This window comes from Neofelis nebulosa, chromosome 3 (genome assembly GCF_028018385.1).
Source record: "Neofelis nebulosa isolate mNeoNeb1 chromosome 3, mNeoNeb1.pri, whole genome shotgun sequence".
Lineage (NCBI taxonomy): Eukaryota > Metazoa > Chordata > Mammalia > Carnivora > Felidae > Neofelis > Neofelis nebulosa.
In genome coordinates, this window is record NC_080784.1 from 138,592,716 (window position 1) to 138,616,500 (window position 23,785).

Below are 23,785 nucleotides of genomic sequence, written 5' to 3' on the forward strand. Positions count from 1 at the left end.
AGCAGGAAAGAATATCCAATGGAAAAAACATAGTCTCTAACAAATGGTGCAGGAAAAACTGGACAGCAACATGCGGAAGAATGAAACTAGACCACTTTCTTACACCATTCACAAAAATAAACTCAAAATGGATGAAGAACCTGAATGTGAGACAGGAAACCATCAAAACCCTAGAGGAGAAAGCAGGAACAAACCTCTCTGACCTCAGCTGCAGCAATTTCTCACTTGACACATCTCCAAAGGTGAGGGAATTAAAAACAAAAATGAACTACTGGGACCTTATGAAGATAAAAAGCTTCTGCACAGCAAAGGAAACAACCAACAAAACTAAAAGGCAACCAACGGAATGGGAAAATGTATTTGCAAATATATATCAGACAAAGGGCTAGTATCCAAAATCTATAAAGAACTCACCAAACTCCACACCCAAAAACCAAATAATCCAGTAAGAAATGGGCAGAAAACATGAATAGACACTTCTCTAAAGAAGACATCCAGATGGCCAACAGGCACATGAAAAGATGCTCAACGTCACTCCCCATCAGGGTAATACAAATCAAAACCACACTGAGATACCACCTCATGCCAGTCACAGTGGCTAAAATGAACAAATCAGGAGACTATAGATGCTGGAGAGGATGTGGAGAAACGGGAACCCTCTTGCACTGTTGGTGGGAATGCAAACTGGTGCAGCCCCTCTGGAAAACAGTGTGGAGGTTCCTCAAAAAATTAAAAATATGACCCAGCAATAGCACTGCTAGGAATTTATCCAAGAGATACAGAAGTGCTGATGCATAGGGGCACTTGCACCCCAATGTTTACAACGCACTTTCAACAATAGCCAAAATACAGAAAGAGCCTAAATGTCTATCAACTGACGAATGGATAAAGAAGATGCGATTTACATATACAATGGAATACTACTTGGCAATGAGAAAGAATGAAATATGGCCATTTGTAGCAATGTGGATGGAACTGAAGAGTATTATGCTAAGTGAAATAACTCAGGCAGAGAAAGATAGATACCATATGTTTTCACTCATATGTGGAACCTGAGAAACTTAACAGAAGTCCATGGGGGAGGTGAAGGGGGGGAAAAAAAGTTACAGAGAGGGAAGGAGGCAAACCATAAGAGACTCTTAAATACTGAGAATAAACTGAGGGTTGATGGGGGTGGGGGAGTGGGAAAAGTGGGTGATAGGCATTGAGGAGGGCACCTGTTGGGATGAGCACTGGGTGTTGTATGGAAACCAATTTGACAATAAATTATGTTTAATATAAAAAAGAAAAAAAGACGAAGTTACATCAAACTCATGAAATGTCTTTCCTAAGTTTCTAAAACAAGCTTATTCTAAAGGACACAATGGGTGGCTTTTCCTATGGGGGTAAGGACAGAATGGTAAAGCAATGGCTTTCCTTAGGGACAAAAGGACATTAGTTCTTTTTGTTGATTACAAAATACCTGTCTTTCTCTCTCCTTGAATATATACCCTGAGACACACGCTTCTCTAGTGACTGGTGACAGGCTTGTTGTGCAGAATGTCAGATGAACATCAAAGGCTGAACACCATCACATGTTGGGATTTCACAATGCCTGCTGGCTTCACACACTTGAAATCTGTTCTGGAGAGGTCATGTGGATTGGCCACTGGGTGCAAATAAACTGACTGTTGGGAACATTTGAGCCATTGAAAATGAAGATGCTCATTTATTTGTGTAGATTTGTACCAATGTCATTACAGAGGCAAGGAAAGGAAGTGATCTATATGCCTGATACTCTAACATAACAACCTAAAAAACTTACCACACTTGGGAAAAAGGGGACATACACTTAATCCTTGCAAAGGCTTTAAGTACTGCACATAGTCTACCAAGTAGGTGAATGTTATTAATTACTCATAGCCAAAACTTATACTCTCTGTCCAGTCTTAATCTCCTTTTTACCTCCTTCCTTTCTTCCTTCCTTCTTTCTTTCTTTCTTTCTTTCTTTCTTTCTTTCTTTCTTTCTTTCTTTCTTTCTTTCTTTCGTTCTTTTAAAGATAGTCTCTAGAATTCATTATCAATTTCCTCTTTGTGTAAGCCAACAGAATTCCACTGGTTGCAAAGTGATACCAGAAATCATAATGCTGTTTTCTCTTATAACTTGAAGAAGAATGTCACTTCATATGTATATGCACTGTCTCCAGAGTATTTTAGCTTTTTGTAAAGGCCAAAGTCAATGTTCCTCCAAGTTGCTGTCCTCTGCAGACAGTGCATTTTCCCTTTTAAAGGTAAAAGGGCCAAATTATCCCACCCACAAAGTTTGTCTATGGCATTTCCTACATCCTCGGGCTTTCAGGTCCACTCCATTTCCCAGGTGAAATGAGTCAGTGCAGGCTACCCAGCACACAACACCAGAAAAGCACACAGGCAAGGCCCATCAATTCCAGAAATGCTGAGGCAAGACAGGGTGAAGGCTCTAAGACCCTAACAGAAAAGCGGACCACATCCCAGCTTTTTTTTGTTCACCAGGTGTCCCCAGAAGTTACAGGAGACATAAGGGCTCTACGGGTTCTACTCCCTGAGGAATCTTCAAAAAAACAAAATAGGACTCCAGGGAATTAAAGTTCTTCTCTAGTCAGCTCAAGTTTTGAAGGAAACAGAACTCTGAGAAAGAGAAGTGGAAAAATGAGGCACCTGACCTAGAAAAGTTAGGAGAGGAGGTACAGAAAGAGAGCTTTCAAAACACTGGGGTTGGCATACAAGGGGAAGGTCCCTGTCTAAGAACTTTGCCCATCCCCAAGGCATCCAGACATCACCAGCTTCTTCCTACCCCAACCCAAGAAAAGGACTCTGTCTAATCACAATTCTAACAGGCTTTCTCCTTTCCCTGAGCCCGGAGAGCCAATCCTGAACAACAATGGAACCACCACCATCTGCTCCCCATCTCCCCAGCCTTCTGTGTACCAAGCATGCTTTGGCACTCTAGCCTGTCACCTTCTTATTCATTCAAAAACTTATGCTTTCCCAAAAGCTTCAGCAAGAAAACAGAAAACTGGGAAATGCCATGATAAAACCTCCTAGAGGGAGGAGAAAAGGTGAAGAGGGCTTGATTGTCATGACTTATTGGCAGAATAAAGAGCCGATGAAGAGCTTTCTTGATTCCTCTGCCTATGGAGCCAATGACCCACAAACAGATACATAGAGACAAACACACACTGAAAAACTTAAGTTCTGGACTACATATTCTATTTGTTTTTTTATTTCTTTTAATGTTTTTATTTATTTTTGAAGGAGAGACAGACAGAGCATGAGCAGGGGAGGAGCAGAGAGAGAGGGAGACATAGTATCCAAAGCAGGCTCCAGGCTCTGAGCTGTCAGCACAGGGCCCGATGTGGGGCTAGAACTCACGAACTGTGAGATCATGACCTGAACCGAAGTCAGACGCTTAACCAGCCGAGCCACCCAGGTACCCCAACTATGTATTCTATTTGTAAAACTTCTCTGTATTATAATCTACCTACTAGCTTGGTTTAGTTTTATGATCATTTTTTGCTAAGAATCTCTGTCTTACATGTAACAATTCTTTTACTTTACAACATTCTTTTTGTTCCAACATTTCTTTAAATTTATTTATTTTAGGTAAGATCCATGACCAATGTGGGGTTTGAACTCACAACCCTGAGATCAAGAGTTGCATGCTCCATGGACTGAGCCAGCCAGGTGCCCTTCTTTTGTTCCATCTTTTATGGATGTGGAGGGAAAGAGGGATGGCTTCTACCTTCTAATAATTAATCAACTGTCATTGGACTCATCTCTTCTTTTTTTCCAAATTCAATAATCAACCTTCACAGGTCTGATTTGCCACTATATTAATCCTTTTTGCAGGTTTCAGAATTTCTTCTTTACCACCCTCAATATAAACAGTAAACCCAGGCTTTTCTATGCCTTTATATCACTTCAAAAGCACTTAGCATTTGAGCCCTTCACAACCTCATGTCACCTTCTTGCCAACCTTATTTCTGTGTCTGTTCCCTTCTATGAACTTAGCTCACTACCATTGCTGTCCAAGCTATTCCCTCATTCCCCCAGTTTAGAAAGCCCTGTCACCTCAGTTAATCCCAATCCACCTCTACATAACTGGTTCAACACTAACATGTTCCCCAAAACACCCTCTCTGACATCCCCCATCCTAAACGATCTCTTTTCATACTACGTTTATGCTTCTTAACTCGAGGTAATTATATTTATTTTTGTGAAATTCAACACCATCAGCACTGCCTGGTTCCCATTTGCCACATGGACATGTGGATATTGGTGATATCTCCTTAAGTAGGCTAAGGGTTGCCTGAGGGCATCGTTCAGCATATAACCCAGGTACCCAGAAAACACTGGGTAAAGTGTTCATGCAGAGACCAGGGTGAGTGATTCAAAGCAGCTTGTCACTGTGTGTTGAACATGCTGGTTCTGCCATGAACTGCAGCATTATTTTCGGTTCTATACTTTCCCTGGCTTTCCATGCCTGATGGTCTAAAACTCTGCCTCTGGCCCTTCTGAAGTGGCAAGCCTTTTCCTATCAAGGCTGGCTTTTCTATTCCATTTCCGAGCATTCTATTCCTTTATCCAAGCACCTTGGATAAAGGATCTTGAATGTCAATCTTCTCTTTGATGGCTCACGAATCCAAACAATCAAGATCACTGTTGGTGCGAATGCAAACTGGTGCAGCCACTCTGGAAAACAGGGTGGAGGTTCCTCAAAAAATTAAAAATAGAGCTACCCTACAACCCAGCAATTGCACTACTAGGTATTTATCCGAAGGATACGAAAATGCTGATTCTAAGGGGCACTGCACCCCCAATGTTTATAGCAGCACTATCAACAATAGCCAAAGTATGGAAAGAGCCCAAATGTCCATCAACGGATGCATGGATAAAGAAGATGTGGTGTATATATAATGGAATATCACTTGAGTATCAAAAAGAATGAAATCTTGCTGTTTGCAACAATGTGGACAGAACCAAAGTGTATTATGCTAAGCAAAATAAGTCAGAGTAAGACAAATATAGGATTTCACCCATATATGGAATTTAAGAAACACAACAGATGAACATAGGGGAAGGGAAGGAAAAATAAGATAAAAACAGAGAAGGAGGCAAACCATAAGAGACCCTGAAATACAGAGAACAAACAGGGTTGCTGGAGGGGTTGTGGATGGGGGGGATGGGCTAAATGAGTGATGGGCACTAAGGAGGGCACTTGTTGGGATGAGCACTGTGTGTTCTATGGAAGTGATGAATCACTGGGTTTTACTCCTCAAACCAATACTACACTGTATTTTAACTAACTTGAATTGAAATAAATAAAATTTTTAAAAAGATTACTTTAAATTCTATTCGGTTTCCTAGGTAATTTAAAACCCAACTAAGAGCATTCGGTCAATGATACTGCACTTTCAATACAACCCCTTGAACAATACAACCAAATCTATGCCAAAGCCCAAGTACTCAAGAGGTTCTCCTCCTTTTAGTTAGTGATCCTTTGCTACACAGTGTGAGAAACTCCATTTATTCTCCAGATGGAGTGGTAACAAGGTTTCAACTTGTTTCAACTGTTTCATCAGCCGACACAGACCAACTCCGAATCAGTGAGAAGTGAGGGCGTGTCTGCAGGGTTGTGCTAAGGAGGCTACCCGGTGGTTCAGTGGCAAAGACTTCATCAACCAGAGATAGAGATGTCTTCCAGGGCCGTGGGAGGGGTAACAGATAGAGTGGATTTGTCAACCCTGTTATTTGGAATAGGATACAATCAAAAGCTTTACTGAAGTAAAGGTACCTTCTATTTTCCTGTTTTCTATATGGCTTATATATCTGTAATAGAAAAAGTTGGCCCTTATTAAATTTAGAGTACTTTCCTGTTAGTGTCTCTCAGTTATCAAGACTAGAAGTACAAAGCTACAAGTAATCAAGACTAGAAGTACTAAGCTACAAGTACTGGAGACAAATTTTTGTTCTCCTGAGAAAAGCAGATGAGAAAATCAACTCCCTTTTTCACCATTATATACCCCAGTAGTTCCCTAGAAACTTACAAAATAACCAATGCTAATGATAAAAGAGGAAGATTTTAACCCCCAGATATAAATGCTAGTCATGAAATTAACCACGTGTTTACAACTGTTTTGAAGTATAAATGGAGGGAAGTATGGACATTGTTGTAATCAATTCTCAGTCAACACTGCAGAGAAACTAACAGGCATTTAGAATTAACAGGCAGAGTTTCAGTTTAACTAACATTTTAACATCCCATTCAGTATACTGTTAACCCATCTCTTCTTGGCTGATGGACCCCATTAACTTTGTTGATTTGGACATAACTCGTTTGATTAAACAAGAAATCCCACAACAGAGAAGCATCTATAAAACTTCATTGTCAAATAAGCCATCAAATCAATTATAATGTCAACATTATGGCTTGGCATTTATGTATAGTATCTTTTATTATAATTCTAAATGTTCTTAATAGATTTCATTTCTTTAAAAATTCTGTTGATGATTTGAAATTGAAATGTTATGCGTTTCCTAAGATGCGACGAAGCCAACTTTCAGCAGGGAGTTTCCATTTGTGGAAGAGTTACCTCAACCTTCCAAGGGAGAATGAGAAGGCATGGATTGACCAGAGGAGCAGGTAAGGAAGGTATAGTTTAGGCAGGGAGTTGTGGCAAGCGATTCTGAATAGGAAAGACAAATTGGGCTTTCTTTTCAGTCTGCCCTGACTACTTAAATGATCTGAAGGAGTCACTTGACCTCCTTCACCCATTGTTTTCTCATCAGTTAAGAGAGAATTACCAAGACCTCCCTCATGTAAATAATTTTGCACAATGGAGCCATTGTTTAATAAATGGTGGTGATTCTTATTATTATTGACAGGATTTTGTCTATAAAGTAGAAACAAAATGGAGAAGCTTTGTAGTTTTGACTAGGGTTTTCTCTGGGGGGTGTGTTAGGTGGGGAGATTAGTTTGGGGAACACTTCTAGAGTGACAAGCTGGATTTTAGATTTGATAGGTACCTGATGAGATGTCTGCTCCTCCCAATGTCACAGAGAACTTCTCTAAACAGAGAATGTCTTCTCAAGTTGACTATCCAGTCACCTGATCCAGCTATCTTCTCACTCTCAAAGAATCCCTGAGTCTCATTCTCATCTGACTTTTTCAAACCTCCACAATTCTGAGATGCAGGTACTCTCCCAATCCGCTGAGGAGTTTAGGACTAAGAGAGCCAAAGCACCAACAAGATGGCCAACAGCTAAACAGTGCTGGGGATAGAAAGATTTAAAACCTGCTTTTAAATTTGTGTTTAAAAGCAAAACTCATTTCATAGAAAATAGGGATTGGACACAGGGCACGTCACCTACTTTGTTCCTGCTACGTGACAAGAAAACAATCTGCAAAATAAGAGAGTATGTTTTATGAGCTTCCTAACTGCTTTCTTAAGTTAGGAGCCTTCCTTTCTGTGATTTAGGGCTTATATCACTCTCCTCCCACCCATCACTTTACAATGCAATGAAAGCCATTAGTCTGATCTGACTTTTTACTTTCTTTCCTGCCAGAACCACTCCTTCCTGCTTACTCACGGTTGGCCAGAATTAAATGTTAAGTCATCTCCTTTCCGGAGGTTAGAGTACATAGTTGTACACAAGTCTCCAATCCATTCTAAAATAAAGCTCCCTCCAAAACAGCATATTTTCATCAGATTATGAGGCAAAGTTTGCAGAAAGAGTCCCTTGTCTCACTTCTACCTTTCCTTAAGGAGCAAGCTTCCTCTCCCACTATCCAGTGTTCTCTGCTCACCCTGTTGTTCACGTGCCTTACCTCACTTTCTGTCCTTCCCCACACCAGCCACACCACCAAAAACTGGAAATCAAGTTCTGCTCACTCAAGGGCCTATTTGTTAGAAAACTAAGATAAATTATGCTAATGATATTGGGTACCAATAGAAAAACACATTATTCTCTAAGAGCAGTGCTTTGCAAAGGAGAGGACAGAGGTTAGGAGACAGGAGAGGACTTTGCCCCCTGGGGACATTTGTCAGTGTCTGGAGACACACTGGTTGTCACATTAGGGGGTACACTACTATCATCTAGTGGGTAGAGACCAGGGATACTGCTAAGCATCTTACAATGCATTTACTCCCATGACAAAGGATTATTCAACCCAAAATGCCAGTAGTGCTGAGGCTGAGAATCCCAGCTCCAAAAGGTAATATATTTCGATTCCCATTGGTTTAAATGTCAACAACTCCAAGCATTGGACAGACTGAATGAAGATGTACTTTGGAGCAGGTAGGTAACCATCAATCACACCCCTGAGACAAATTTTTATTTTCTATTATAAAACTACTTCCACCCATCAGACTAAAGACTCTAGTTGAGCAATTCTTAATATTCTTAATATCTTATTGGTTGGGTTTTTTAAATTTTTATGCTTAAAATATAAGTTTAACAAAAAATTTTTGAGTTCAACAAAGAAAAAAGAGACTTATTGTCATATTTGCTTCAGGTATTCTTTTTTTTGTTTAAGGAAGGTAAATTTTTCTTAATGTTTATTTATTTTTAAAAGAGAGCACGCAGGGGAGAGACAGAAAGAGGGGGACAGAGAATCCAAAGCGAGCTCTGCACTGACAGTGGTGAGCCTGATGTGGGGCTTGAACTCATGAACCCCATGATCATGACCTGAGCTGAAGTCGGACGCTCAACCGAGTGAGCCACCCAGGCGTCCCTTCAGATATTCTTTAAAGAAAACAATTAGAGATACAGTTAAAGCCCATCTGCCCACCTTTTCTCCTCCCTCCTAGAAGATAAACACTAACCTATAGTACATTTCATTTCCACATATATTTTACACTTATCTACATATATCTACATAATTATATGGTATCTGCGTATAGTAATAATTTTAAATAAATGTTACACCATACATTTTATTTTCGCTTAACATTAAGATGTACATACTTTGTTCTCTTCATGTAAATCCAGTTGGTTCATTTGAACTAGCTCACATATTAATTCTCCTCCTGATGAGTGACAGGATTGTTGCCCTAGTTTCACTATTGGTATCCATTTGATGCATGTCTCCTAATACATACATGCTGAGAGTTTGGGTGGGTTTGATATCTTAGGAAAAGTGGAATTAAGGGGCTACCGTGTAATGGGTCTTCAGCTGTGCCAAATTGCTCTCCTAAGTGGTTGATTAAATTTCATTATATTGCTTAGAAATACAGAGGACTGGGGCGCCTGGGTGGCGCAGTCGGTTAAGCGTCCGACTTCAGCCAGGTCACGATCTCGCGGTCCGTGAGTTCAAGCCCCGCGTCAGGCTCTGGGCTGATGGCTCGGAGCCTGGAGCCTGTTTCCGATTCTGTATCTCCCTCTCTCTGACCCTCCCCCGTTCATGCTCTGTCTCTCTCTGTCCCAAAAATAAATAAAAAACGTTGGAAAAAAAAAAAAAAAAAAAAAAAAGAAATACAGAGGACTAATCTGACGGTTTACAAACAAATAAACAAGCAAAAGAATTAAACCTTGTCTTCCACAGAGCTATATTAAGCTCTGAGGATAAAAATGCAAGGTATGCAAGCGAAATTTTTCAGAATCACCTGCTATTAAGAACTGCTATTTTGTTCCAAGAACAAAAATTATACTCCATCTGTCCAATAAGCCATATCAATAAATAAATAAACAAACAAGTTCGTGGGCCATGACTGAATCTCAATTCAAATAAATCAATTATAAAAACATTTTGCAACTGTTAGGGGAATTTATATATGGACTGTATATTAGATGATATTAAAAAATTAGGTTTGAATTAAAGGGACAATAGCACTGATTATTCTTTAATCCTTTTTTAAAAACACATGAAAAGGGGTGCCTGGGTGGCTCAGTCGGTTAAGCACGGGACTTCAGCCCAGGTCATGATCGTGTGTTTTGTGGGTACAAGTCCCGCATCAGGCTCTGTGCTGAGAGCTCAGATTCTGTGTCTCCCTCTTTCTCTGCCCTCCCTTGCTCATGCTGTCTTTCTTTCTCAAAAATAAACATTTAAAAAAATTTTTAATTTAAAAATGCATGAAAGGATATGAAATTTTATACTGCATTGAATATTTTAGCAGAAAGTAAGAAGGCATAGATGAATTAGGTGTGGCAAAATCTTGACAAATATTGCCTATATTGGCTTCAATATACTATTTCTCTACCTTTGTGTATGTTTGAAAATTATCATCATCTTCATCACCACCATCAGGCACAAGATTTATGAATAGAGGCAGACTAATAAAAGCATTTGGCTGTGATAAGGAAAAATCTCATGCTATAATCCTTCCATATCCCATAAATGGATTATTTTTCTCTCTACAAGTAGCTAGACAAGTTCCAATATTTTATCAGCAAGATAACCCCTTTAAATGCATTATACTCTATATCCTTGAGGACTTGTACTCAGGGAGTTTATACCAAGACAATACTAGTTGACAATTAGTTGATGTAAACAGCCTATCAAAAACAGCCTGCCCGAAGCAAAAATGAGTATAGAAAATGATACTCAAATTTCTGTCACAGAATATTATCCCACATTTTCTATAAATTCAAGGTATTGAATTTATAATATCTTTATTATAAATTACAATAAAGATAAATATAGTAAATAAAAATCTTTATTGAATTTACAATATCTTTATCTTGTGAATTTATTAAATTCACAATATTGATGTGACCTATATTGTACCAGCATCACCATGGTTGATCAAGTCTCACAGAAAGAATTCCAAGAGTAAAATCAGTGGAAATGTTAAGCAGCCTGAATTCTCTCTGAATAGGTATAACATGAGAAGTTTCTCCACAGCATTTTGTCCTTTGTGTGTGTTTGGGTGGAGGAAGAGATGGGCTCTGGGGGTAAGACGCACAGGGCAGGAGAGAAATTCAGCACGGGGCTTCACTAACAACAGGCCATGTGACCACAGATCCCTGTGTGTGATGCCTCCTGAAGTGGGGCAAAGGGGAGGACTGAGGAGGTGGCATGCATCTGGCATGCAGATAACGCTAAGTCAGGCCAGCGCCACATTCTGGAAAACAGTGCCAAAATGACTGAACCATTGCCTCTATTTATTGGTTTTGTTTGAGACACTCCAGGCCAAGGGCAAATTCGGGCCTTTCATCCTGCCTGTTGACCTATGGTGGGTAATTGTTCAAAATGTCCTAGTAATATAATGCAATGTACAGTGGAATTCATCTTGAGTCATGAAAATGGCATAATGAATCACAATGGTTACAAGTGCAATCCTAATTACTATTTGAAATCTATTGCACAAGAAGTCTTCCAAATCAGTTAGGCACCCAAGGGTGAGGTTGGGGGCTTTTTTTTTTTTTTTAATAAATATAGCATAAAACTACAGTTTCATTGTTTTATTTGGGGTGGGTTTTTTTTTGTTTGTTTGTTTTGACAGAGAGGGGGGATGTGCAAGTGAGAGGGGGACAGAGAGAAAGAGAATTGCACCTAGGGCAGAGAGAGAGAGAGAGAGAGAGAGAGAAAAGCAGGGCTCATGATCAACCCAAGCCAGGCTCAAGCTCACCCACTGTGGGACTCAAACTCACAAACCGTGAGATCATGACCTGAGCTGAAGTCAGATGCTTAATGACTGAGCCACCCAGGCACCCAAGGTTGGTGGCTCTTATTAATAGTCGATGGTCCTTTGCACTATTTACAACAAAGTAAAATAAAAGTTGATACTATCTCCATCAGACCATGTACCTGGGTCCGAGAAGATGCATTTGTCCTAAGGCTAGAGAGATAAAGCACAGCTGATGCAGAGAAGCAAAGGACCCAATAGCCTTCTTGTCTCTTGTTTTAGCCTCCCCAGCATATGAGCCCTCAGGAAACAAAAACTAGGGTAGAGGGGACTTCTACATTCTCCACTGAGTCAGGATGCTCAGAATAACACAGTTACTTGAAGGGGGGGGGGGGGGGGGGGATATTTACCTTCATGGTTGTATTAACAATGAGGAAAAGTCCTTAAAACTGGAAGAAGGTGCAATAACAGAGCTTCTTAAAGAGCTCTTGCTCATGATCATATCTGAAGCTCCATCAATAAATAAGACAGATGTTTAACAGAAGATACAGCAGAATATGGCTAAAGACAGAAGAGGATTATTTAACCACAAAGGTAGTATTTCTCTAGGTTCAGCTTTTAGCTGTCTTACTAAAAAGGCACAGGAGAAATACACTGAAAAAGGGGTCTCACTGGAAAGAGAGACTTAAAAAGTATTTCCAAAAATGTGCTTCGGGGCACCTGGACAGCTCAGTCGGTTAAGCCTCGACTTTGGCTCAGGTCAGGAGCTCATGGTTCATGAGTTCGAGCGCTGCATCAGGCTCTGTGCAGACAGTGCAGAGCCTGCTTCAGATTCCCGGTTTCCCTCTCTCTCTGCCCCCTTCTCCCTGGCCCTCTCTCAAAAATAAACATTTTTTTTTAAATGTGCTTCATTAAGTAAAAGAGCAGCAGAGTGAATTTTGGGTGCAGAAAATAAACATAACTATTTTCCCTGTTTAGCAATTCTCTCCCTCTCAGTTTCGTAAACCTGTCATCAGCACTATATCATTCAGACATCACATCCGCACTCTTGGGGCCCTTGGTCTGCCTGTGACCCTTGCCTCAACTTTGACCGACTCAACGCTGACTCGGGCTACTGTTGGCTGCAGTACAGAGACATGATGCTCCGAAGGCAGAAGATTGCACCAGCCAGGCACACAAGTGCTCAGTGTGTGTGTTTCATCACCCTTGGCCAGTCTATCTAGGATTAAGATATTACCTCTTGCTGACTCCAAACAGCAGGATGTGTCAATAGGGCACACACCCTCTAACAGGGCTACCCAAGCAGGATGTAAATCAGAATGGGAATGGAGGTGCATACCATGCACACTTGTGGGATTAACAGAGACGAAAGCAGGATATATCAGAGCCTAAATTAAATCCCACATTGTCCTTTGCTTATACACCTACTTTAGCATTTATCACAGTGACCAGTCAGATACCTGTCTCCCCACAGGAACCTTATCTTCATCATCTTTGGATTCCCCACCAACCTTACAGATATCAAATGCTCATAACTGCAACAGTCACTCCCAATTTCATGGCTAAAAGGAAAGACGGCTACTCTGAATGAAAGAAGAAAATTAGGTAGTCTTCAGCCATACTCTAAGCCATTATGATTTCTGTTTTCTCCTCTTGTTCGCTTCTATTCTTTCCTGGTGGTACCATGGAAAAGACAGATGTGTGACAAAAAAAAAAAAAAAAAATTCAACAAGTGACAATATTCATTTCTATTTAGGCTAAAAAGTGCTAAGGAAACCCTCACCTAGAGATTTTAATCCTCTTAACCTACCAAATTGAAACACCTTGTGCCCTTTTAAATTCATGGCCCAACACATGCACCACCAATACCCCAATCTCTAGGGCTCTACAGAATTTCACTCAAGATCAGTAACAGCCCAGGGGTGCCTGGCTGGCTCAGTCGATTAACATCTGATTCTTGACCTCGGCTCGGGTCATGATCTCACAGTTCTTAAGTTCAAGCCCCACATTGGGCTCCACACTGGCAGCCTGGAGCCTGCTTGGCATTCTGTCTCTCCCTCTCTCTCTGCCCCTCCCCTGCTCTCTCTCTCTCAAAATAAATAAACTAACAACAACAACAAAAAATCAGTGACAGCCCAAAGTCTCACCAAGTACAACAGAAAAACCAGCAATAAAGTTTGTTGTCTCCTTAAATCATAAGGAGTACGTAATCATAACGTACATTTTTAAATGTACCCAGAAACATAAAATATTAGTAGATCTGCTATGTCCAAGAGAAGGTACCTGGCAATAAAAAGGGGATTGTGTAGCACCGAAAATATCTAATTTTGGTAAAATGTTACTGATGATAATACTTGGTGTCCAAGTATACACCTTGAAGGTCTACTAGCTGCTTCAATCATTTGAACATAACAATCCATTTACACAAAATGAGCCAATGTTTTCATTCAAATACTTTATTTCCAAAATGCACTGTGGTATACCATTTCTACAGTTTCTCCTAGACAAGCCTCTGGAAGATAAGTTCCTTCTAGTGAAGTGCTTAACACTTTGGTCATCTTTTATCCTAAATTAGATAGGCACAAAATTGTTTGCACATTATTTTTGAAAAATACACAAAGGCTTAGTCTTTTAATTAAATCAAGTTCCTAATTTCGTAGTCATCCTTTCCATAGAATTCTACTCTCCTATGATCCCCCGTGTCTTAACCAATTCTTAAAATTCTTACCCCAAAAGTGAAAAGGTTTGTTGGAACAAAAGCAAAGCAGTAATGGATACACGAGTGAGCTCAGCTGACTTGTCAGCTCACTTCTAACAAAAATTAAACAGGTTTCTTTACTGTAGGACATTTCTGAGCCTTTGTTACTGTATAATATTAATTTCCAAAAGTAAGGTATAGCATGTGGTGATTCCCAAACTTATTTCATGGGACCGTTATTATTTATTTCATGTATTATCAATCAGTCGTTAGCAGGAAAGGGTATTTTGAGGAACATTTTTGAGAACCGCAAGTTAGACTACAGTGCTAATAAAACCTCAAAAATAGGTTTAACTCCAAAGGAGTCCAATTAGCATTATTTTTTCAAAACACTGACTGCATCTTGAAAACTATAGGCAGACATCTTCAAATGTATGCCTTTAGAAGTAAGAACACATAGACGAACTAGCACATTATTACCACCTTTCCAGTGAAAACTCATTCAAAACTCAGGCAACTGCTATTTTGCATAAAGAACAAAATTATGACTGATCCTAGGCCTATAGAATGCACTGCTCTCTGCATATTTCAAGTTCAAATTCGGTAGATGTAAATTTTTACAGTGTGGATATGTTAGCCATCATAACTGAAAAAGGAGACTTACCAACAGAAGCTGAGTTTTTAAGGACCGACTCCTTTGAGACTCCCTTTTCAATGCGTATTGTGGCCCACTGTTCAAAAATAAGTAGTGTTGTTAATTTAAACTGTTCCATAGACACAATGTAAAATACTCAAACCATGCTTATACAGAAGTGAAATTAAACATTATGCCCAGGACTATCTGAATTAAAGAGATACCTCAGTAAATCTCAGAAGTAGCAATATTCAAAGTCTCAAGTATACTCTTTTATATTAGTTACTGATCATGCCCTATTTACCCTATATAAACCCTATTTAAACCCCTCACACACACCTGGTACCCCAATAAACTACTCCTTGAAAGAGTCATGAAGCATGTCAGGCAAGAGCTCAGGTTATGGTATCAACACTGAGTTCAGGGGTGCCTGGGTGGTTCAGTCGGTTAAGCGTCCAACTTTGGCTCAAGTCATGATCTCACGGGTTCGAACCCCGTATCGGGCTCTGTGCTGACAGCTCAGAGCCTGAAGCTGCTTCGGATTCTGTGTCTCCCTCTCTCTCTGCCCTTCCCCTGCTCGTTCTCTCTCTCTCTCTCTCTCTCTCTCAAAAATAAATAAACGTTAAAAAAAATTAAAAAGACTAAGTTTAAAGTTACTTAATCCCTCTGGGCCTCCATTTCCGCATCGGTAAAATGAAGATAATAGTTCCTATCCCATATGGATGCTATGAGGATTAATTGAAAGATGGGGCCCAAAAAATAACTATATTTTCATAACAAATTAGGCATTCAGGGGCAAGACACATTCAAACAGACCTAATTGCCTATGTCAGAAATAGGCTTAAGATTTGGAGAGCTTGGGGTGCCTGGATGGCTCAGTCGGTTGAGTGGCCGACTCCGGCTCAAGTCATGATCTCGCGGTCCGTGAGTTCGAGCCCCGCATCGGGCTCTGTGCTGACTGCTCAGAGCCTGGAGCCTGTTTCAGATTCTGTGCCTCCCTCTCTCTCTGCCCCTCCCCCGTTCATGCTCTGTCTGTCTCTGTCTCAAAAATAAATAAACGTTAAAAAAAATTTTCTTTTTTAAAATAGACTTGGAGAGCTGGATAGGGTGCCTGGGTGGCTCTGGGTTCCAGCTCTAGTCACGATCTCACAGTATGTGGATTTGAGCCACACATTAGGCTCCACACTGACAGCAGGGAGCCTGCTTGGGATTCTCTCTCTCTTTCTCTTTCTGCCCCTCCCCTGCTTGCACACTCTCCCTAAGTAAATAAATATTAAAAAAAAAAAAAAAAGACGTGGGGAGCCGGAAAGGAATTAGTGAAATTGCTACAAAGGAAACCACCTGCCGACCTGTCACTTGCTTCTGTGGGGATGGACAGGGAAAATGTTATGAATATGAGGAACCACACATCTGTGAGAATTTAAGAACGGGGAAAATCAATTCCCATTTAAAAAAATTTTTTTTTAATGTTTGTTTATTTTTGAGACACACACACACACACACACACACACACACACACACAGAGTATGAGCGGGGGAGGGGCAGAGAGAGCCAAAGACACAGAATCTGAAGCAGGATCCAGGCTCTGAGCTGTCAGCACAGATCCCATTGTGGGGCTTAAACCCACGAGCTGTGGGATCATAACCTGAGCCGAAGCTGGACACAACCAACTGAGCCATCCAGGCATCCCAATTCTCATTTTGTTTTGAATGTACATGGAAGTATAAAGAAATACACCAAGATGTGACTTGTTATTTGCTTCTTTATGCGCTTTTTTACGCATTTCCAAAATTATCAACCATTAACAATAGTTCAAAAACCACAAATGAACTAACTTTGTTGACGGCATCCTGGAAAATCCCTATGACTATTTTTCTACTTTAGAAAGGGAACAAATAAAATATTATTTAAATGATTACAATGGTGATTACAATTCCAGAAGCTAACATTGTCAAAGGTGACGGGGGAGTGGGAGGAGGAAGGGTGAAATTAGAGGTGAAAGGCATTGTGATCGTTATAATTAGGACTTAAGTGCCCTTGAAGGAGCAAAAAGAATTTATCAAAAACCTAGTGGCAAAAAACAGGTATTTCTAGGCTCACAAGGAATTAAACAAATTTTTAAAAATTCAAATCAATAAGAAAATGACGGATAGAGACTAAATGACCTAAAACCTATACCTGAAGGTCATGAAGTAGGGCATGATCTGACTACGTCAGGACCCCTGCACAACATCCCAAAGAGCCAAGTAGGAACATGCTATTTGTGCTTAGAGAACAGCCTATAAATAGAGACTTAATCTTCTGGGCTTCAAGTGGCAAGTCACAAATGATAATCAGACTCAATCTTAATCTGATTGCAGCCTTTTCCCTTGCTGATTTGGCGTAGGAGTTCTCAAACTCTAGATATACCTCCCATGTCTTCTCAATAGAAGGAAAGGTCTATTTCCATAGTTTTTCCACTTTAAAGCTTTAGCACCTGTTATCATTTATAAGTAGCAATATGATTTTATATTTTATATAAATGATAATTTCCTTAGATTAAGACAATTATTCCATGCTTATTTTATGGAAAATATTGATATTTTGAGGCTGTTATGGGCTGATTTTGTGTCTCCCCCAAAATTTGTATGTTGAAGCCCTAACTCCCCGGTATCTCAGAATATGGCTGTATTTTGAGATAGGACCTTTTAAAAAAGGTGACAAAGTTAAAAAATGAGGCCTTTAGGGTGGGCCGTACTCCAATATGATTGGTGTCCTCATAAGAAGAGGAAATTTGAACACACAGACACCAGGGATTTGCACACAGAGAGGAAAGGTCATATGAGGACACAGAACGCAGGCCATCTGCAAGTCAAGGAGAGAGGGAGGCCTCAGAAGAAACCAAACCTGCGAACAACAGTTTCATTTTGAACTTCAAGCCTCCAGAACTGTGAGAAAATAAATTTCTGTTGTTTAAGCCCCCCAGTCTGTGGTACTTTGTTATGGCCTCCAGAGCGAACGAATACAGGGGCGTGCTTCATACAGCATGATGTACTACAAAGAGCTCCATGTTCTGTCACAAGTATCAGAATGCATAACCTCTCCTGAAATGGTCACGCCAAAGGTCTGTCCTACAAAATGCAGTCACAAATTTTCAGGTGGAAGAAGTCATTTAATGTCAAAGGAAATTTGCACTAGAAAACTATTTTCTTCTTTGGGCTTACTCTCCAGCGAAAGTGAAAAGCGCTAACGCTTTGCAGCCAGACACATATGCATACGAATCGCAGTTGTGTGCTCCTGGCTGCACTCTGCTCAGATGAAAGGTTGTCACCTCTTGGGACCCCAATTTCATCATCCCTAAACCAGGGACAATACCAAGATAAAAGAGTAAGGAAGATAATCTTTCCATTGACCACCACCCAGTAGGCCTCAAAGTAGAAAACACTGGCTTCCTCCTCCCACTTCACGCCCCACAATTTATTTAGCTTCCAAAATGATCACTTTTTCGCAAACCACCCAGTGCATTTCCCACAAAACAGCTACTCCACTTCCACCATGCCAAATGATCAAGTAAACCCGAAGACAGAGGTTGGAATATCTCTTCAGAGGTTCCCAACCTCAACCTCTTATAGTGGTTATCTCAAAACACATCTGCCTCTTGCCCACAGGATGATGCTGAAGTATGATAGTAGTTTCTAATCCCCATGGCTACTCCCATCTCACTTCTCCCTACAAAGAAAGGTTGAAAGACACTGCCTTCAAATCAGGTTCTCACTCTACTCAGTTTTAAAACTCCTCCTGGGGAGCAAAAGGTAGCTGTCTCTAATTCACCAAAAAAAGAAAAACAGGTTAAGTCTGAGTTTTAAAGCTTAGATCAAAAGCTTGCAAAAATGATACTGTCATCTAGACAATTACAACTTTTAGTTTTCACACTAAAAAGACATTTAAAGATTAACTAAAAAGAGAAACTAAAGATTAACTAAAAAGAGAAAAGGAGAGGATGAAAATGTATACAATTACATAAAAATTCAAAATATTAGGTTTATGCAGCTAACAGCAGGCCACTGTCTGTAGCCTAATAAAACAGTTTGCTTGACAAATCTGTCATCTTGGCAGAGCAAGAACTCAGGCTCTAGATTCAAATTAAAATCCTAATTCTACTACGAACAGCTGTATGCCACTATCTGGACAAATTAACTCTCTGAACCTCCATTCCCCAATCTATCAGTGGGAGTAATATAAGACTATGTCAGAGAGTTGTGCATTTAAACACAATGCCTTGGTAGCTTTTCTTTATTATTACTTTCTGTCATAAACAGCCATGGCCTTCTAGCACATTTATTGTATTTCTAACACCAGGAATAACACCTGAATATCATATTAACAGAGGTGTTATAAACCATCCTACGTGACATTTATTGACATGTCTTTTGAAAAGATGAAAAGCTAATTGGTGGATGGAGGAAAGTATAAAGGAGAAGAAAAATAATTAAGACAAAAGGTAGGGTGACTGGCTAGCTCAGTGTATAGAGCATGCAACTCTCAATCTTCAGGTCGAGTAGGCAGAAAGCCTACTTAAAAAAATATATTTTTAATAAAATAAAATAAAAGGCAAGAATAGTCTGCTCTGAGTATGGATGCTAACTCATTAAAGATCTGAAGATGGGTTAAATCTCAAGCCACATAGGAGCAAAGACAAACAAAAAATAAAAACAAGACCAAAGAGTGTTTCCATTCAAACTCCACTGAGATTTGAGCACCTACTGTGTATCGTGCTTTCCCTGACCTCTCCTCATTTCATGCACACGGTACAGTAACTCTCGGAGGCATTCTCCTATACCCCCCGGTAGAAACTAAGGGTGAGATGTTAAGTGACCTGCCCAAGGTCACAAGGCCAGAAATTTGGAGGAATCTGTTTATCCTTCCATCTTATTTCTCAAAAGCTGAGGGAAAAATTAGCCCCGTAGACATTTATTATCTGTCCATTGACTGTATTACCTGGTTAGATTAGATAATTTACATACCATTGCCCTACCTTCTTCTCCACCAATGCTTATACTCTCTTCCCAGACTTTATTTCCCTCTAATCATGAGCCTTAGGCCAACAAATAGCAATCCTCACCCCCCCTTACCCCCATCGATTTCTGTGGTTGAAAACAGCACTTAATCCATACTCTGCGGTTGAAAACAGCATTAAATCCATGCTCCTATTTAATATACATGAAAACTTCACACACGCACCCTCCAGAATTTCTGATACACCACCCTACAATCCAGATGGACTACCCTCTACACATCCCCACCCAAAAGTTTTACTTTTCATAGTTTGAATTGCTAAAAACAATTTTCCCAATATAAAGTTGTAATAATGCCATCTATACTCCTTAGAAATGATTATATACCCCTTGAAAATCACTGGTTCAGAGAAAGATACAACCAAATCCGTTGAAAACAAAGTGCAATGAGTGGGCTTTGCATAGAATCTACAAAAAGACAGCATTTGTCCAGACCTAAAGATGTCCTAATACTAAGCAAACAGCACAAGTTTTAAGGGAATTATCCCTACGGTCAGGAAAAGCAATTCGCTATACTACCCGCCGCCTAACAGAAATGTCTTTGAAACATCTAAGGCTGTTCTGGCTGAAGGATGAGAAACCCTGGGTCACCATTTCCCTCCCCTGTGCCTAAAGCAGACGTCACTATGGGATCACAGCTCCTTCCTGATGAGCCCAGAGGCTCCCAACCACAGGCACTCCGAGCTCTGTGTCAGAGCTGGCCCACAAAATGAATCTCCATTCTAATTGCATATATGCCAAGCATCACTCTGACCCAAAAGCTTACTCTCAGCAAAAACGGAAGTTCCTTATGCTGCCATCTACCTGGTTTCCAAGCTAAGTGGTCTATCTCCCACTAACCAAGCAGTGTATCTCTGAAAAGTCTCTTCAACTCTAGATGGACAAAAATTAAAACTTGAGGCCCCACCTAATTGATGGTCAGACTCTAAGCTGGATATATCCCTTCCAAGTATAGAAGTTATTTGCCAGGTTGACAGCAACTAGCTGGCCTCTCTCCTTGACAACTCTTCAGTCATACATTGAATTATTAAAGCAAGACCAACAGGAGTCAGCCGCTGAAAACCAGCGTGTGCAATTTACCTTCACTCCAATGTCACTTGGGGTATAAACTCCAAAAGACACTGCTGTATGGGAGAACAATTCAACCATTTCAGAGTTCTGAGAAAGAGTTCTGAACACCAGCCAAAGAGGATCATCTGCTATGGGGAAAGTATTTGAAGAAGATCTAGCAGTAAGAGGCAGCCTGAGAAGTTCACAGCACAGTGTGACCAAGTTCGGAGCGTGAAGTCAATACGAAAGGTTCAAAACTGCAATATCTCCCAAGCAAAAACAAAAGACCTTTGAACCCATGAGAGCTGAGGATGAAGAATCAAATATGACTTCAAAGACTAGATAGAAAAATAACCACGAGAAAGAAAGTGCAACAAAAATCTGGGGCAAAACAGGAGATTAGCAGGTAGAAGAGAGTCTCAGGAGTTTAGTAGGTGAGAGATTAGCAGGTAATCTCCAGGTGGGAGATTAGCAGTTTACAGATGTGTATCTGGGAGCCACCCTATTCACTGAGGGAGAAGAGCAAATAAAGCCAAGTTCTGGGGGTAGACGGAAAAGAAGGGCAGAAAAATGAGAACCCATATTAGAAGGTACCAGAGAAGTTAGAGAAACCAGGATGCTAGAGTCTAAATAATAATAATATTCTTTTAATAGCAGCAAACATTGATATAGCACCTAACACCCCACAGGCACCTTTCTAAAATGCTTGACGTGTTAGGTCAGTTAAACAACCCTATGCAAATAGGTGTTAAATTGTTATTCCTATTTTACAGATGAGGAAAAGGAAGCACAAGAAGTAGGTGACTTCCCTGAGGTCACATATTGAGAAGCAGAACTGGGATTTTGGAACCAAATCTAAGCAAACCTGTATCTACAGTCCATCCTCCTAAATCACTAGACCACAAGTCCTCTCCTCAGTTAAGACTCCTGTCTCCACTTAACTCAAGCAAACCGCTGAACTTAGCTCTAAGTCTCAGTTTCCTTGCCTGTAAAAGGGGGATAACATTGGCCCTCCCTACCTTCCAAGGCTTTGGGGAGCGTCTGATGAAAGAGCAAATGGAAAAGCCCTGTGTAATTTAATTAAGCTTTGTGTAAGGGTGAGCTGCTGTTCCCTACCAGGCTCACGTCCATCTAACTTACCAGCTTTCTTAGCAGAATTTGGAAACAGGAGTGTAGAGAGAACAGAGATCAAAGAATATAAACTTACGATGACATTTCAAGTGCTTTTGGTTAGATAAAATTTCCACGACTCCATTAAAACATAATCAGATTTCTCACTACCGCCCCGCAATTGCTTTCTTATCTTGAACATAAACTAGAACAGGATGCCTTTCTGGACAGCATGCCTTAGTACACGAAAAGGACCTCTGAAACCTGGGGCTGTAAAAACTAAGGAGAGTGAAGGGACAAGGGCACTACATCATGGATGTAAAAGAATCGATGATAGAAAAGACGGCTGCACTGTTATTCTAATCAGTAATAATAACAACAACAACAACAACAACAACAACAGTAGCAGTGGGTGAGGATGGCTCTGCATTCAACTAGGGGAACAACACAGTGGTCCCATGGTCTCAGCCCGGATCCCTTCACTCTGAAGGAGTAGCCAGGATGCTGTCTGGGCGCTACTGAGGGGGATAAACTGAAACGCACAGCCCTCGGGACCGCTGACCTTCGGAACTGGTCCCCTCGCATCAACTCGGCTCTCAACAGCTCTACTAGCGGCCACCACTGCCCCAAGTTCTCTCTCCCTAAAGCCCTCAAACGGTGCTGGGGCGCCGCCTTCCCCCCCCCCCCCCCCCCGGCACTCACCTCTAAAGTTTTCACCAAGATCTTCATGTACATCTCAGAGATGCCCAAAGACACCCCGAAGGCCGAAGGCAGGAGGATGAGGCAGATCACCAGCGTCAGCCAGGTGGAAAGGATCTTCCCGGCCAGCTCTGCGCCCTCCATGGCTCGGCGCACCCTCTCCGAAGGAGTCCACGGGAGACAGCTGTCCCTGTCCCCAGGCAGTGGGGCAGCAGCTCCGGGAGCGGAGGCGCGGAGCCGGGCTCCGGAGAGTCAGAGCCGCCGCCTCCTGGCACTCACCTCTGCGGGGAAAGAAAAAAAAAGGAAGGAAAAAACTTTCAGAACGACGGCAATTTCCTTCCTTCCCTTTCGGGCTCCTCCCGGCCCGGCCGGTTAACTCTTTCTCCGCTGGAGGCCCAGGCCAGCGCCGAAACCACAGCAGCGGGCACAGACCTGGTCGTGCCGGCCAGAGGACGGGAGCTGGGGGGTGAGCGAAGTGACACGGCGGCGCGGGCAGGACAGAGCAGTCGGGAACGCGCCCCACCCTTGTGCCTAATTTCCTCTGGGTGGCGATTACGACGACTCAACGGCTGACTCACGGAGGCCCTCCCGGAGGCCCTCCCCGAGCGCGGATCCCTGCGGGCGCACCGCACCACTGCACACCGGTCACTTCCACAGCCGTGCGGAAAGGGCCCCAGGCCGAGCACCGTGCCGGAGGCAGGCTGCGCTTCCGCGCCCGGCGCCCTATTTCTGCGCCCTGCCCGCGCCCCACCTCCCCCGCCACCCAACGGGGAGCTTCCAGGCGGGAATCTGCACCGCCAGCGCCGCAGCCTCCCGGGAGGCCTCCCTTCTTCCCCGCGCCCCGCCTCCCCCAGCACGCCTAGCCAAGGTCCTTTAGGGAGCAGAGTTTTCTGCAAAATGTTCGCATTTCTTCACCTCCAGAATGAACTACTGACGCACCCGGGACTCTTGAGAA

General features: G+C 41.6%; 1 protein-coding gene across 3 annotated transcripts in view; it reads right to left on the reverse strand.

Annotated features, from left to right (window-relative positions):
* Nucleotides 1-23,577, reverse strand: part of GPAT3 (glycerol-3-phosphate acyltransferase 3) — a 62,344-nt gene extending 38,767 nt beyond the window's left edge. Inside the window, exons 1-3 of one of the 3 annotated variants that reach the window (XM_058722015.1) lie at nt 23,263-23,577; nt 22,834-23,111; nt 14,948-15,014 (exon numbers count right to left, since the gene is read on the reverse strand). In XM_058722015.1, coding sequence (XP_058577998.1) covers nt 14,948-15,014; nt 22,834-22,974 — 208 coding nt within the window. In that variant the 5' untranslated portion in view covers nt 22,975-23,111; nt 23,263-23,577. The remainder of the gene's footprint in view (nt 1-14,947; nt 15,015-22,833; nt 23,112-23,262) is intronic. The other 2 variants (XM_058722013.1, XM_058722012.1) reach the window with 2 other exon arrangements.
* Between the last annotated feature and the right edge of the window lie 208 nt (nt 23,578-23,785).